Source organism: Mya arenaria, chromosome 7, assembly GCF_026914265.1.
Source record: "Mya arenaria isolate MELC-2E11 chromosome 7, ASM2691426v1".
Taxonomy (NCBI): domain Eukaryota; kingdom Metazoa; phylum Mollusca; class Bivalvia; order Myida; family Myidae; genus Mya; species Mya arenaria.
This window is the reverse complement of record NC_069128.1, coordinates 65,430,292-65,448,815: the sequence shown is the minus strand read 5'-3', so window position 1 is coordinate 65,448,815 and position 18,524 is coordinate 65,430,292. Positions and strand designations below refer to the sequence as shown.

General features: G+C 35.9%; 1 protein-coding gene across 1 annotated transcript; it reads left to right on the top strand.

Moving 5' to 3' along the window:
• The first annotated feature begins 9,012 nt into the window (after nucleotides 1–9,012).
• LOC128241353 (uncharacterized) lies at nucleotides 9,013–17,920 on the top strand. The gene is made up of 5 exons (XM_052958279.1): nucleotides 9,013–9,477; nucleotides 10,476–10,647; nucleotides 11,719–11,965; nucleotides 15,929–16,048; nucleotides 17,571–17,920. The coding sequence occupies exons 1-5, from the start codon at nucleotides 9,036–9,038 to the stop codon at nucleotides 17,745–17,747; spliced, it is 1,158 nt and encodes a 385-aa protein (XP_052814239.1). The 5' UTR covers nucleotides 9,013–9,035; the 3' UTR covers nucleotides 17,748–17,920.
• The last annotated feature ends 604 nt before the right edge of the window (nucleotides 17,921–18,524 follow it).

The following is an 18,524-nucleotide window of genomic DNA, read 5'->3' as shown; positions in this document are numbered from 1 at the left end:
AGGCACAAGGATAGGGCTTAAAAGACAGCAACGTACACTCAACATGCACTCAACATACACTCAACATGCACTCAACATGCACTCAACATACACTCAAAATGCACTCAACATGCACTCAACATACACTGAACATGCACTCAACATGCACTCAACATGCACTCAACATACACTCAATATACACTCGAAATGCACTCAACATTCACTCAACATACACTCAACATACACTTAACATACACTCAACATGCACTCAACATGCACTCGACATTCACTCGACATGCACTCGACATGCACTCAACATGCACTCAACATGCACTCAACATGCACTCAACATGCACTCAAAATGCACTCAAAATGCACTCAACATGCACACAACATGCACTCGACATGCACTCAACATGCACTCAACATGCACTCAACATGCACTCAACATGCACTCAACATGCACTCAACATGCACTCAACATTCACTCAGCATACACTCAACATGCACTCAACATGCACTCAACATGCACTCAACGTACACTCAACATACACTCAACATGCACTCAACATACACTCAACATACACTCAGCATACACTCAACATACACTCAACATACACTTAACATACACTCAACATACACTCAACATACACTCAACATGCACTCAACGTACACTCAACATACACTCAACATACACTCAACATACACTTAACATACACTCAACATGCACTCAACATACACTCAACATGCACTCAACATACACTCAGCATACACTCAACATACACTCAACATACACTTAACATTCACTCAACATGCACTCAACATACACTCAACATGCACTCAACATACACTCAGCATACACTCAACATGCACTCAACATACACTCAACATGCACTCAACATACACTCAGCATACACTCAACATGCACTCAACATACACTCAACATGCACTCAACATACACTCAGCATACACTCAACATACACTCAACATACACTTAACATTCACTCAGCATTCACTCAACATACACTCAACATGCACTCAACATACACTCAACATACACTCAGCATACACTCAACATACACTCAACATACACTCAACATACACTCAGCATACACTCAACATACACTCAACATGCACTCAACATGCACTCAACGTACACTCAACATACACTCAACATACACTCAACATGCACTCAACATACACTCAACATACACTCAACATGCACTCAACATACACTCAGCATGCACTCAACATGCACTCAACATGCACTCAACATACACTCAACATACACTCAACATACACTCAACATGCACTCAACATGCACTCAACATGCACTCAACGTACACTCAACATACACTCAACATACACTCAACATGCACTCAACATGCACTCAGCATGCACTCAACATGCACTCAACATACACTCAACATACACTCAACATACACTCAACATACACTCAACGTACACTCAACATACACTCAACGTACACTCAACATACACTCAACATACACTCAACGTACACTCAACATACACTCAACATGCACTCAACATGCACTCAACATACACTCAACATACACTCAACGTACACTCAACATACACTCAACATACACTCAACGTACACTCAACATACACTCAACATACACTCAACATGCACTCAACATGCACTCAACATGCACTCAACGTACACTCAACATACACTCAACATGCACTCAACATACACTCAACATACACTCAACATACACTCAACATACACTCAACATACACTCAACATACACTCAACATGCACTCAACATGCACTCAACATACACTCAACATACACTCAACATACACTCAACATACACTCAACATGCACTCAACATTCACTCAACGTGCACTCAACGTACACTCAACATACACTCAACATACACTCAACATACACTCAACATGCACTCAACATGCACTCAACGTACACTCAACATGCACTCAACATACACTCAACATGCACTCAACATAAACTCAACATGCACTCAACATGCACTCAACATACACTCAACATACACTCAACATACACTCAACATACACTCAACATACACTCAACATGCACTCAACATGTTCTCAACGTACACTCAACATGCACTCAACATACACTCAACATGCACTCAACATGTTCTCAACGTACACTCAACATACACTCAACATACACTCAACATGCACTCAACATGTTCTCAACATACACTCAACATACACTCAACATACACTCAACATGCACTCAACATGCACTCAACGTACACTCAACATGCACTCAACATACACTCAACATGCACTCAACATACACTCAACATGCACTCAGCATGCACTCAACATGCACTCAACATACACTCAACATACACTCAACATACACTCAACATACACTCAACATACACTCAACATACACTCAACATGCACTCAACATGCACTCAACATGCACTCAACGTACACTCAACATACACTCAACATACACTCAACATACACTCAACATACACTCAACATACACTCAACATACACTCAACATACACTCAACATGCACTCAACATACACTCAACATACACTCAACATACACTCAACATGCACTCAACATACACTCAACATACACTCAACATGCACTCAACATGCACTCAACATACACTCAACATACACTCAACATACACTCAACATACACTCAACATACACTCAACATGCACTCAACGTACACTCAACATGCACTCAACATACACTCAACATACACTCAACATGCACTCAACATGTTCTCAACGTACACTCAACATACACTCAACATACACTCAACATACACTCAACATGCACTCAACATACACTCAACATACACTCAACATGCACTCAACATGCACTCAACATACACTCAACATACACTCAACATACACTCAACATACACTCAACATACACTCAACATGCACTCAACGTACACTCAACATACACTCAACATACACTCAACATACACTCAACATGCACTCAGCATACACTCAACATTCACTCAACATACACTCAACATACACTCAACGTACACTCAACATGCACTCAACATACACTCAACATACACTCAACATGCACTCAACATACACTCAACGTACACTCAACATGCACTCAACATACACTCAACATGCACTCAACGTACACTCAACATGCACTCAACATACACTCAACATACACTCAACATGCACTCAACATGTTCTCAACGTACACTCAACATACACTCAACATACACTCAGCATGCACTCAACATACACTCAACGTACACTCAGCATGCACTCAACATACACTCAACGTACACTCAACATACACTCAACATACACTCAACATACACTCAACATGCACTCAACATACACTCAACATACACTCAACATGCACTCAACATGCACTCAACATACACTCAACATACACTCAACATACACTCAGCATGCACTCAACATACACTCAACGTACACTCAACATACACTCAACATACACTCAACATACACTCAGCATGCACTCAACATACACTCAACATACACTCAACATGCACTCAACATGCACTCAACATACACTCAACATACACTCAACATACACTCAACATACACTCAACATACACTCAACATGCACTCAACGTACACTCAACATACACTCAACATACACTCAACATACACTCAACATGCACTCAGCATACACTCAACATTCACTCAACATACACTCAACATGCACTCAACGTACACTCAACATTCACTCAACATACACTCAACATGCACTCAACGTACACTCAGCATACACTCAACATACACTCAACATGCACTCAGCATACACTCAACATTCACTCAACATACACTCAACATGCACTCAACGTACACTCAACATACACTCAACATGCACTCAGCATACACTCAACATACACTCAACATACACTCAACGTACACTCAACGTACACTCAACATGCACTCAACGTACACTCAACATACACTCAACATACACTCAACATACACTCAACATGCACTCAACATGCACTCAACATTCACTCAGCATACACTCAGCATGCACTCAGCATACACTCAACATACACTCAACATGCACTCAACTTGCGCTCAACATACACTCAACATACACTCAACATGCACTCAAAATACACTCAACATACATTCAACATGCATTCAACATGCACTCAACATACACTCAACATACACTCAACATACACTCAACATACACTCAACATACACTCAACATGCACTCAACATGCACTCAACATTCACTCAACATACACTCAGCATGCACTCAGCATGCACTCAACATGCACTCAACATACACTCAACATACACTCAACATGCACTCAACATGCACTCAACGTACACTCAACATGCACTCAACATACACTCAACATGCACTCAACATACACTCAGCATGCACTCAACATACACTCAACATGCACTCAACATACACTCAACGTACACTCAACATGCACTCAACATGCACTCAACATGCACTCAACGTACACTCAACATGCACTCAACATACACTCAACATACACTCAACATACACTCAACATACACTCAACATGCACTCAACGTACACTCAACATACACTCAGCATACACTCAACATACACTCAACATGCACTCAACATACACTCAACATGCACTCAACATACACTCAACATACACTCAACATACACTCAACATACACTCAACGTACACTCAACATACACTCAACATACACTCAACATACACTCAACAGGCACTCAACATGCACTCAACATGCACTCAACATGCACTCAACAGACACTCAACATACACTCAACATGCACTCAACATACACTCAACATACACTCAACATACACTCAACATACACTCAACATACACTCAACATGCACTCAACATACACTCAACATACACTCAACATGCACTCAACATGCACTCAACATGCACTCAACATACACTCAACATACACTCAACATACACTCAACATGCACTCAACATGCACTCAACATACACTCAACATACACTCAACATACACTCAACATACACTCAACATACACTCAACATACACTCAACATGCACTCAACATACACTCAACATACACTCAACATACACTCAACATACACTCAGCATGCACTCAACATGCACTCAACATACACTCAACATACACTCAACATACACTCAACATACACTCAACGTACACTCAACATACACTCAACATACACTCAACATGCACTCAACATGCACTCAACATACACTCAACATACACTCAACATACACTCAACATGCACTCAACATACACTCAACATACACTCAACATGCACTCAACATACACTCAACATACACTCAACATACACTCAACATACACTCAACATACACTCAACATGCACTCAACATACACTCAACATACACTCAACATACACTCAACATACACTCAACATACACTCAACATGCACTCAACATACACTCAACATACACTCAACATACACTCAACATGCACTCAACATACACTCAACATACACTCAACATGCACTCAACATGCACTCAACGTACATACAGCACAGACAGACGACACATGCAATTGACCTATAAATATTGGGGTTACCGCCTCGGTAAAGTAATTTTACGTTATCTTTTGGGTTTTATTAGTCGCATATCACATATATCCATAACAAAAATCTTACAAAAATCTCTTGTCGTATAACTAATTTAACTATAAAACAGCTCCTTCACAATTTCCCTTATTCGCATTATTTCAGGTTACAGCGTTAAAGGCAGTAGTGATCGAGGCAACATAATGGGTAAGGCTTTACATGTTGCTTCTATTTTGAACGTCACGATCCAATTTCAAAACCTACTATCAAGCAGGAAACCCAAAAACGGTTCTTTGCGATATATAAATTATGTCTTCGTAAATGCATTTAGAAATGTTAGGTTTAAATAAAGCTATGGATATAACGTAAGAGTTGTCAAGATTTGAATGTTTACTGGAATTGTTATGAAAAAATGCAGTTTTGATATTTTAGTTTCGTACTGATAACATTTTAAGCGGCATAATTCAAAACGTGTTTTATTTCTTAACTAATTTATACAAACGCTCGCCATCGCCAAGAATGCCACTTAAAACAAATATGTAGAAATGAGTTGGCATTTTATGAAAATGAAGAATATAAATATACTTTGAGTTTCAATTGACTTCATGATTGGATATTGTCGAAGATTTGTGTACCGTAGACTCATATATTCAAGCACGCCTGTTATTGAATACAAGTGCCTTTAAACTCAATTCGATATAAACACTTCAAAATAAATTGTATCAGCTCTCTCACGCATGCGATCAACCAAGCATTTTCATGAATTTAAACAAAGCTAGTCGACGAATATTGAAAAATAAGCCTATTCAGAGCCACAATGTATGGCCTCTACGAGTTTAAAAGTAATCAATTATGCATTTAAATAATGTTATTGATCATGAGTATTATACAAAATACCGGGGTTTTATGTGCGCAGGTTCTTTTATCTAAGTAACTTGATGACGTCTCAAATCATCGATCGGAATTGAAATAGCTTTATTTTTGTATTGCATTTGATCAAATGTAAATAAGAGAGTGTCTCGATTGCTGAATAGTCTTTGTGTGTGCATTTTATCGTATGTCTTTTGTAAAAAAGAACCTTTTAAAACCCTGTGACAATACAAAAATGGCATTATAGATACATTACAGTCGGTGATCCCGAAGCGCCAATAATACTAAGTTAGCAGACATAGACGGTTTTGTCTGCCCTAATTGGCATAACTTTAGGTCCAGCTTATCATTCACAAATTTTCCACAAATTGAAATGTGATTTTACAACAAGTGAATATAACATTTGCATTCATGGACAGTCAGTATATATATATTGAAACTAAGCAATGATACAAAAAAATGGCAATAAATAGCAACGAAAAACACATTTAAAAGACAGTTATTCAGTAAAGCACTTCTTTAAAGAAATAAAAATGTGTTTTTCTATTCTCCTTTTCCGTTTTTTATCTAGTTTTCAAGTGTCTAAACTGTTCCATAGTAAATATGACATGCGCCTCTTTTTGTCTTTTTAAAAGACTCAAACTAAGAAGCTTTCGTAGTTTTGCATTTTAGGTTTCTGTAATTTTAACAGCCTATCACGTGTACTGTTATTCATGGGACTCGCAGTACTTAACAGTTTTAATAAATAATCTTTGGGAAGATAATTAGATTGAACTACCTGCTGCGTTTATTGCTATGATTAACATCTCTCACATTTCATTGCATGTAAAACATTTCAATTACAACGTAATCACAATGAAAATTTGTCATAGTTTGTATTAGCCATGTTGGATCGAATACGGCACTGATTGATTCTCGTAAATCTACAGTAACAACTATTAACTTACTGTTTTATGTACTACAAATTGAACATCACTTATACCGATTGGTTGGACATTATATCTAAAGTTTGGATAGTGAAAAAGTTAAAATGTCTAAATGAACACCATGTCTGGTTTTTACCCAGGAAATGGACTTGAACGTTATTCCATAAGTTTTCGTCGCAATTAAGCTAAAAGCAATCACTATAAGTTATAAACAGTGATATTTTCATCTTTATATTAAAGTATTTCTCACATGCACATGTACAAATGTATATTAAAACTGTTGCGGGCAATAACTTTCTGTGTTTTTATTTAATTATATCATTACAGGGAATTATTTACAGCTGCTCGCATCAATACACAAGCAATTCTAAGGTGATGTGCACAGAACCTGACCGGCCTCTCATAGACAGAGGCTGGCCCGTGTGTTGTTATTTGCATTTCTGGAATGTGTTGCACTGTAGATGTCATTTATTATAGTTGCACGACCACACTTTGGCTTATAAAGTTTTCTCTTCGGCTTTAGCCCAATGGCCAGGATGAATCAACCTCATGAGGTTCTTAAGTTTCTTAAATACTGCTATGTCTCAGTGGGGAGATGCGTATAAAGAATTGCGACGGGTCAAGTCATATATGGCAGCCAATGGTCACTTGCTTCTTATTGACATATATAGGAAATGCAAAAAAGTTTTGTTTCTCCAAACCAACAATTTTTCAAGTTTAGTTATATGGTTTGTAACATTGTTCTGTAGTCCTGTTCAATGTATGTTTATATTGTGTCCCAAGGCAATAATTGGCCCGGCTTGGGGTCACCTGTTTTACATAGACTTTATATGAACTATTTAGAGTTTTTTTATATAAACTGCCTCTATTTTCAGTTGAAGCTTAGTCTAGTGGTCCTCTATTTTTGCTCTTAGTAACTTATGAATATCAAGACTTTTGTTTGCTTTCATTTTTACCATCACATTTCATTGAATTCATGGATTTTTAATGTGGAACATAGGCGACATTATACATTACAATATACCTAAATACTTCTCAATTGGACGGACTAATAGTTCGTTTCAATAATTATTATATGCAGTTGCAGTAGTATTAACCAAAGCAGTAAAATAACAATAGCAGAACCACAAGCATCAGCATCACGAACAGCAGCACCTGCAGGAGCAGAAATAATCGTAGTTAAATACTTCTACAAAATTAGGACACTGGCACAGACAATCGATTACTATTGCAACCAGTTTTATGAGACCTCTTCCGTTTTCAATGCAATCTTTCGTTACAATATTAATTTATACATACTCAATCATGCAAAATTTGTTAATAATGTATGCAACATATAGGATGGCCATAAGCAAGATCCCGATTTGCAAATTAAAATTGTTCAAATCATACAGACTGTATAATTATACTGTTGGAAGCGATAATAAAAATGTTCATGGAACTATTTCAAAACTCAATTTGCCTACTTTAGACACTAGTTGGTTATTTATTGATATCATACAAAGGGATTTAGATATTAAAAATGGGTTAGAAAAGGTGATTGCATCTGAGTCAAGTCCAGTAAAATTAATCAAGTGTCTTAACTTTTACAAACAAAAGTTACAACGCAAAATATCACAATCTGAAGCTGCCGATTTACTTGGATATTTTTCAGAAATGCTTAAAGAAATGCTTAAAATTGCCGAATTTGATAACATGATACGGTCACTACCCTTGTTCGAATCTGTTAACGGAGATTTAATTAGTATTGAAAACGACAAAAAGGTTGGTATCATATCTTCAAGAATTCCTCCACATGGAATGAAAGAAATCGCCGAGGCTACAAATACGACATTTGTGAAGATAAATATAAAGTATTCCAATCTTTTAAAACGTCTTTCGTCAAGTTATGACGTTGACCGACTGTATGCAGAAATAATTGTTCCAAATTTTCAAGCAATTTCGTATGATCACAGACTAAAACATCTGGAATACATCAAAGATCATGTTTGTCGAGATGTTACTGAAACCTCGGGATATACAGAGGAAATTATTCGAAATCTTATGGACATTCAGCTTATTAGAATTGGAAAAAGAGAACGACGCATAGAAACAAAATATTTGTTGAAATGCTTACTGATGATAAATTCCTTCCAAAGCATTTTAGAACAAAGGCATGGGAAATATTCATAGAAGCATTGGGACTTATCACACAGCCAACAGAACAACAAGTGTTGGAATTTGCAAAATGTATCGCACATGAATCCACAAAATCCCGAATTAATATAAAAGATTTGCAGAGAAAATCAAGCGCACTTACGTCGTTTATTTTGTCTGCTGAGGATAATTTCTTTAGCAAAAACGCCCTTCAAGAGCTCAAAAATATAAAGTTTGTTATCTCGCACGCAGTTGACGTTGACAAAAGCGCCATAATTAAGTCGTGTAACAATCCGAATGAGTTTATTTGTTTCAATGGATCAACAACATCAAACTGGCAGGATATATGTTGGTCAAGTGCACCTATTTTGCACAGTGACATTCATATCAGGTCAGATAAACGTCGTCAAGAACTTGGTGTGTTGACATATCCGTCAGTAGAAAGGGTTATTGTCCATAGTCATAATGTGACTGAAGTATTTCACAACGAATTCAAAAGGAAAATTACGAAGACGCATGACACAATGAAGTTTATCACTCCACTCTACGACTTTTTCATGAAAAATCTAAACAGCCCCGATTTAGCAAGATTAAGAAACTCATATTTTGTTCTGATACCTAACGAGGCTTTGGTTAGAGCCGACATGGTGTTTGAAAGCTCCTCGTTTAAAAACACTGAGATCAAGCCATATTTGTACAAACTACCAAAATCCTTAAAAAAATACATTGACCTGTTTGAAACACTTGGAGCCATGAATCAACCTTGTAGATCACAGTGTATAAAAGTGCTGGAATCAATAAAAACCGAATTTAATGATCAAACTTTGCCACCACATTTGCTTAAAAAGGTTGCACAGACAATCACATTACTTTTCAAACTTGATGGATCACTTAGAGATAACGAGTTAAAATTGTTTCTTCCAAACAAAGAAATGATACTGAGAGAATCGTCAAGTCTCACTGTATGTGACAATAAAACATATGCGGATATTTTAATAGGTGTTGCTGACATTGATTACCTTCTTGGATTTAAGGAAATGGAAATATTTGAATTAACAGACGCAGTTGCAATATTCAAATCATTACCTAATTCTATGCAACCGTCCTTTCTAAGCGAAGTCGTCGTTGAAAGTGTGTTTTTAGATTCGATTGAAACTGTACATTCTCCTGTGTGCTATGATTGGCAGTGCTTTGTCCGTAGTGAAAGTTTAATAAATGGAATAATAAGGCTCATTCGTGATCAGTTTGGATTAAGTAACAAGGGACAACAAACGACTGATTTAGAAGAAAGAGCAAGAAACAAATTGAGAAATACCCGCATCAAACAAGTAAATGAATTAGTAGCAACAGTGTCATACAAAGGCAGTGTGTTGGATGGGATACGCTTGCAAAGAACATGTTATTTAAAGGATATACATTGTCCCAATGGGATCTCGTCCTTTGAACTGTACTTTGACTTACAGGGCGCCTCAGACGAGACAATGATTCTTTCCGAGGAAGACGGAATTTTCGATCTAGTACAAAAATGCACCGGACATACCCTGGACAAGGACAAGTGTAATATACTGAGTGCATTGTTGACCTACAGAAACACACCTGAAAGAATTTCTGAACTGCTTGATAGACGTAGAGTTGCACAAATTGATTTCAAGCCCTCTTCCGTTTTTCCAAAGCCTGGAACCTACGTAAATCGGGAATTTTACCCATTTCTACTCCAGGAAATAGTGCCCTTTGACGAGCATGAATTTGAATTCGTAGCTATGGAAGTTGAATATGAAAATGATGGAAATAACGCATTTATATACGTCCATATCATAACTCAAATACCAAAACTTGCGGGATCATCAAACATAGCTTTACGTTACAATATAAACGCTGGCGAGCCTAGAGGTTTCATCGATGTGCCGATATTCAAACTTTATCGTTTCGTTTCCAAAAATTCTCAAAATACTAATAGAGAAGTGGAACTGTATGATTCACAAAATATAATCACACTACCGTTCGATGAAAATTGCCGTAGATTGAAAGAACTCCTTACAGAGGCATTTAGGATGTGCGAAAATGATAGAAAAATATTGATAAAGCGATGTCTGTTTAGGTGGCATCCTGACAGAAACCAAGGTAAAGAAGAATACGCCAGCAAAATATTTAACTATTTGAAAGAACTTATCGTCGAATTAGAGAAATGCGAACTTTCTGTGAGATTTGGTGAATCTTTTTCTTTAAATATGTTTCGATCAAGATACAGCAATTTTAGTACGAGGATTGAACACGAAGGTCGGATATTTGCTCGAAAGTTCCGCGAAGGACAAGGCCATTACCATTCGTTTGTCTCTGGTGGCAATCTATACATTCCCGTTCCAAATATCGGAGAGGCGAGACTATGGCTACGCCAAGCGAAAACAGACTTTCAAGTCGCTAGTGGTATGCTTGACAAACACGACGACTCGTTCAAGGGTTTCAACTGGATTTGTTATCAATTACACCAGGTAATTAAAACAAGCCACTTAACTGATATTCATGACAAAGGAATGGTAAGGTTTTCGATGTATCATTTGAATTTAAAGTAATTTTTAATTCATATTTTACTGGTTATATAACTGACATGCATGAGCTATAACCAAGAACTCTTAGCGGACATATCCATTTCCTTTTAATGCCCCCGAAGGTTGGCATATTAAAATTGCACCGTCCGTCCGTGTGTCCGGCTCAATAATTCGTGTCCGGGCTGTACCTTTCTCTTGTATTGACAGATTTTAAAATAACTTGCCACATATGTTCGACATACCAAGACGACGTGTCGCGTGCAAGACCCGTGTCCCTCCCTCTAAGGTCAAGGTCACACTAAGGTGTTTATTCACAATGGAATGCTGCATATAAGGACATAGAATATAGGTTGTCGTGTCAGGGCTGTAACTTCCTCTTGTAAGGACATATTTTTAAATGACTTACCAAATGTGTTCGATATACCAAGACGACGTGTCGCGTGCAAGACCCGTTTCCCTGTCTCTTAGGTCAAGGTCACACTTAGTGTTTATTCATAATGAAATGCTGCATGTAAGGACATAGAGTATAGGGTGTCGTGTCCGGGCTGTAAATTTCTCTTGTATGGACATATTTTAAAATAACTTGCCAATTGTGTTCGCATACCACGACAACGTGTCGCGTGCAAGACCCGTGTCCCTACCTCTAAGGTCAAGGTCACACTTTGTGTTTATTCACAATGGAATGCTTGATATAAGGACATAGAATATTGGTTGTCGTGTCCGGGCTGTAACGTTCCTATGTATGGACATATTTTAAAATAACTTGCCACATGTGTTCGACATACCAAGACGACGTGTCGCGTGCAAGACCCGTGTCCGTCCCTCTAAGGTCAAGGTCACACTAAGGTGTTTATTCACAATGGAATGCAGCATATACGGACATAGAATATAGGTTGTCGTGTCCGGGCTGTAACTTTCTCTTGTATGGACAGATTTTGAAATGGCTTTCCACAACAACACTGACATATTGCAGTGACCATGCATGGGTCTCATGTGGTGTTTCAAAACATCAATGACAAGTTATTAGTGTTTTTATAATTATTCCACTTGTTCATAAGCATCCCTTGCTTTATATTATTATGAAATGCTGCACATATATATATGCACATAGATGTCATAACCGGGCTGTAATTTTGTCATGTACGGGCTGTATATGACAGATGTCGTATATGACAGATTTACAACAAAAACTTGTCACATGTGTTTGGCATATAAAGATTGTGTGTCGTATGCAAGATCCACATGCATACATCAAAGGTCTTTAACTTGTCATGTACTGACCTTGTTCATGGGCCAATGTCAATTCGGTGGCATTCGTCACATACTGTGACAGCTCTTGTTACTTTCAAATTGTTATGCAGAACCATACACTGAACAAGATTTCCAATTGGTTAACTAACATTTTTCTGAAATATAGATAACGAAAATAAGTATACTTCAAAATCCAACCCTGTACGTATTAATTATGACATCTTCTATTGTATTGATGATGACGAATATCATAACTTTTATCACATGGTTTTGGCAAGTAACAATAGGAAACACACTTCCTGTTTAACCTGCTCTGATTATTTATATGCCGAGTATCAAAAACTGACAAGGCAATGACATTTCCAGTGTTACATGCATTGCAGAAATATAGTAACCGGAATATTTCAAGACAAAATAAATATCCGGTCGTTTTAATTCCGTGTATAAGTAAAATTAATACTGAGATGACATCAAGTGAGAATCACAATATAAACACTTTAATTCTTACAAAGATTTGCTTCCTTATAAATAGTGTCATCACACCCAGTGACGTCAACATTTTGTTATATGTTCATGGCGTCATTTCCGGTTAAAATGAGGAGGTAAAAAACATTTTAAAGATGTATTTCATGAAATCAAGAGGAAATACTTTTCCTATATACTATAGTTTTCCTCTGCCCATTTAAATGGACATGCAATACATTTTTTTCAATTAAATTTTTATCATATTAACAAAATTAGAAATAAACGTTTGGCCTGATGGAAAATTACCAACTAAGCAACTATTCCTGACCAATTTAATAGTTAACAAACGTGCGTAGTGATATAATATAACATGTGTAATATCGAAAGATACGTAATGGCATTAAACCGGTTAAGACTGTTATTAAATGATAAACGTAAGCATCAACAGCAAATTAACAAGTATATTATATTTGTTAAAATAGGTCTAAGAAACGCTCGATCAAAGAGAGCAATATTTTACGATCGGTGATGGTTCCTGCCTCTTTAAAGGGTAGAAACATAACAGTATAAGTTATATAAAACATTAGTATATATTTATTGCATGTTGTTGTTTTTTTACTTTGACTGGAAAGCCATTCAATAAGTGTATTATAACATGATAGGAAAAATATTTTTTAAAAGTATTCACGAAAGTATTCGATCATAAAGGTGCCATGGTGCTCCTTTAACTGTATTGGACAGTCATATACGTTACTTGGTCATAATACTTCCGTGCAAATAAGCAATGCTCTAACAAATAACTGTTGCATAATATAAAGCAGAACCCGCGTTTATATGAAGCACAGTGTTCGATTTTGGTGTTTGCAATTTAGTACTGATAGTATTGATACATGAACAAAAAGTTTTTTCGCCAATTCTTGATTATTTATTTGAAGGTTGTTTTAAGGAAGTTCTATTTTCATTTTCGCTGATATATTTGAAACTTAATGTAGAAAAATAAAAGAATATGCAATAATTCAAAAGAAAATTTACCTACAAGAATATGTTAACAGCCAACCGAACTATTGACCGTTTATAGCAAAACATATTAAACGATGGTTTATATAAGTATAATATTAATAGTAAAGCCTATGAGAAGCAGTTATATTTCGATTTGCCTACTGGCGGTTAACTATAATTTCAATTTGCAACTTTTATCATAGAAAAATAGAATTCTGCGTAAGACTACGCTAGAAGGCAATAATATATTTGCATTTATTATCAGTACTTTCAGTTGTTTCAACCAATTCAGCTTTTTCTGCTTCCGAAGATTGCCGTTTCAAGTATATATATGTGACCAGTCACGGGATTTTTAGCCCAAAACCACTTGTTGGGCCAAAATGAGATATGAGTAATTTCTGACAGTCATATTTTTTAGGATGAAAATACTGAAGAGAAAATTTAAAAATTCCTATTTTTAACGAAATTATGGCAAAAGCTAGAAGGGCACTTGTTTAAGAAACAGCTGGAAATTTGGTGAAGTTCAAGAATTTATTGAAACATTTGTATTCAAAGATGTTATAAATATGCGTCACTCAAATAAACACATTTCTCGCATTAAAACACTAACCACATATTTTCTAAACCATTCAAAATCATAACTGGGTAAATAAATGGAAAAAAAATGGTTACCATGGCAACCATTAATGAAAAAAGGCATTTTGGGGTTAAATTGCGGTTTAAATCTACAATAAATATCATCTGAAGCATTCAAAAATAATTCATTAGTAAATTGATCTCCTCAAACCTTTCTGTTCCTGTACTTGGTGTATGTATTTGACATTCAAGAATATGTCCGAATAAGCGAAACAAATTCAGCCATGTTCAAATAATCACAATTAATTGACATTAGATCTTAACTTTCAACTAATACAAACCAATGTATGTCTAGAATTTTAAGTATGTTACAACTGTAATTAACTATAATTTATCTTATTTGAGTTTTTTTTTATCTTGGTTACCATGGCAACAGGTCACAAACATACTTAAAATCACACAAACTTCACCAATTTAACTCAAATGTGACGTTTGTATTGTTATTCATTGCTCATAAAACATGGTGGTAAATATACTTTTAATTTAATGAACATAACAATACTGCACTATTGTATAATAAGATCAGTTCATAAATGTATATTATGTACCCTACAGGCATGTGAAAAAGCGCTTAAAGCTGCCAGATTTTCCAAAGATGCGAACCGATGTCCGCGAAAGTCACACAATCTATGCAGCATTGCAGATGGAGTTGAGAGTGATGACATTAAAGAAAAGGTATGTTTAACACTCGTATACGGAACTTTTCGACTTAATGTTCTATTAGTTCTTAATTGAAACTTGTAGTTGGAGCTTACCCGTTCACTAACAAATAGGAGGTCTGTCACCCATCTGTTAAACTGCATTATGTATCATTTATATGTTGCCTTATTGATGACGTTTTCCTCTTTTAAGCATGGTTGTAAATGCGGCTTGACAAATTAATTCATGCATCAAACTGTTAATGAAAGTAAAAGAAGTGGAACTTATAAGAAAAATTTGAATTTGAAGTGACTTACTGTGCCAAATCAGTGCCCCTGTATTAACAATATAGATATACCAGTTGTGGTGTTGATATAGAATGTCGTCCTTGTTTGCAATGAACTTATTACAGTATAAGTACCCTGGGTTAACACTCAAATCGTCCGTACGAGAACAATGGACGCTGAAAAAACTCAAAAAAATTATTGGGGGAAAGTGGTCTAGTGTAATAGTTGTCCGCCTCTTAATAAAGAAGTCGTGGGTTTGAATCCCACCAGGGGTACTATCTCGTGGCCTCTGAAAAAGGACCCAAAATTATTTTTTACCGAGGAAACGGACTCGAGAGTGATTCTATAAGCTTTCGTCACAGTCGAGCTGAAATCAACTAGTATTAGTAGGCTAGATAAATTAAATATGGTATATTGATAGAGGCTCATTAGGATATTATGCACGTTTATGTAATTGTTGTAGCTATGCCATTAGTGAGATATGATTATTTGATTGGACCGTAGCATTCCTTTAAAGGTATTAAAACTACATTGTTGAAAGTTGGAATGTAGATAAAGGGCTATAAGGGATTTAGGAATATTTCGTCAGATAAAACGTGTGTTTACTATGGTAACATAAGTAATGGGCATTTCAATGTTTGACTTTATATCGAAATAAATCAAGAATAAATTTATATTGCTATATAAAGGCAATCTTGTTACTTAGAAGGAATGCTATTATGAGATTATTAACTTTTTTATATGTAATCGGGTAGGAAATGGGGTTGCTATGGCAACGAAAATAGTAAAAATACCACTTTCAACGTGATCTTGGCATAATTCAAAAAAATATAAATGTAACATTCATTAAACTTGGTATATCTTAAGAAGGCCATGAGGCGATTCAGCATGTGCATATAGTTTTTGTTGAGCAAAACATTGGTTTCTATGACAAAGAAAAGTGTGCCCCCGTCAATTGGGCAAAATGGACCCTGTGATAAATCAAGAAGTATGCAGGCTAAGTAAATAATCGGTAGGGGACTGTTCTACTGCTGGCAATACTCAGAGACTTGTTTACATACATAATCTTTGCAAAGCGTTACCTTACCATCGATGTATAACAGTACATACATACTTGATATGCTAGTAAACACTCTGTTAAACGTTCTTTCAAAAGCGTTTCCCTAACATTTATTTATAATGGTATTTAAACACTTGATATACGACGGAACTTGATGTTCAACGACCGCATGTATACATCATACATGTATCACGGCATTTACGCATTTCAGACAAGAGAGTTCGAATCTCGCCTTAACATATCAGGCAGCCAATACTTCCGACTTCGCTATCCGGACGCCGTTGGGTCGGAAAAACTACCTTCTGACGTATTCAGTTCAGATGATGCCGCATTTGCAAAAGAAACTGCTGAGCATATTATAGCGTTGGTAGATGATTGCATAGAGTGAATTAATTGAAACATACATCAAAAGGATTACGTCGAGTGAACAGTATCTAACAAAGGCCAATTGGATCGATGTTTGGTCATTAAACTTTCGGAGTAAGTGCCATCATTCTGTATTTTATAAGACAGATGGGTTAGCTTTCTTTATTATGATATTTGTTATGTATATGTGGTAAATTGTTCTGAAACTATTGAAACAATGTAATATTTAATGGTCATGATATGAGTGTTGTCTTTTGTTTTTAATATATCTATTAGATTATAAATATGACTAAGCTATTAAAACATATTTTGTTTAAATAATAATCATATAAATTTATTATTTCTCTATCAATTCAATATTATTCTACTTTATAAATGCGTTTATATTTGATTGTAATTTGAAACAAAAAGTTGAACTAGGAGTATTTCGCTAGGTGTATTTGAATTTGCAAGATAGTGTAGATTTGATAACTAATTAAGCCGATTAGAATATTTTTAGCTTAGATATAAGTTTATAGATTACTTATTTTGTAATTAGGTGTACATCATATGTAAACTGTTAATTTTAGAACGCTAAGGAATTTGCTTTAGTTCAGATTTAAGAATATTTTTATTTGTACACATATTTGTATATCAGATAAAGACTTTTAATTTATCTTAGATGATTATTTGCAGTCATTTTTTAAGATGATAATGTCTTTAAATGTGAGTGAAATATTTTGTTAAAAATGATTTTCAAAATCATTGCAATTTTGATTTGTAATTTTAATTGCGATTATTTTATTTACTATATGTGCAT

What these genes read in the sequence shown, in the direction of transcription:
- LOC128241353 (XM_052958279.1), top strand. Translation starts at nt 9,036, where the DNA reads ATGATACGGTCACTACCCTTGTTCGAATCTGTTAACGGAGATTTAATT. An exon ending in GATGATAAATTCCTTCCAAA is followed by an intron (nt 9,478 to 10,475) that starts GCATTTTAGAAC and finishes ATATTTTAATAG; the next exon opens with GTGTTGCTGACATTGATTAC. An exon ending in GAAACTGTACATTCTCCTGT is followed by an intron (nt 10,648 to 11,718) that starts GTGCTATGATTG and finishes GTTTCGATCAAG; the next exon opens with ATACAGCAATTTTAGTACGA.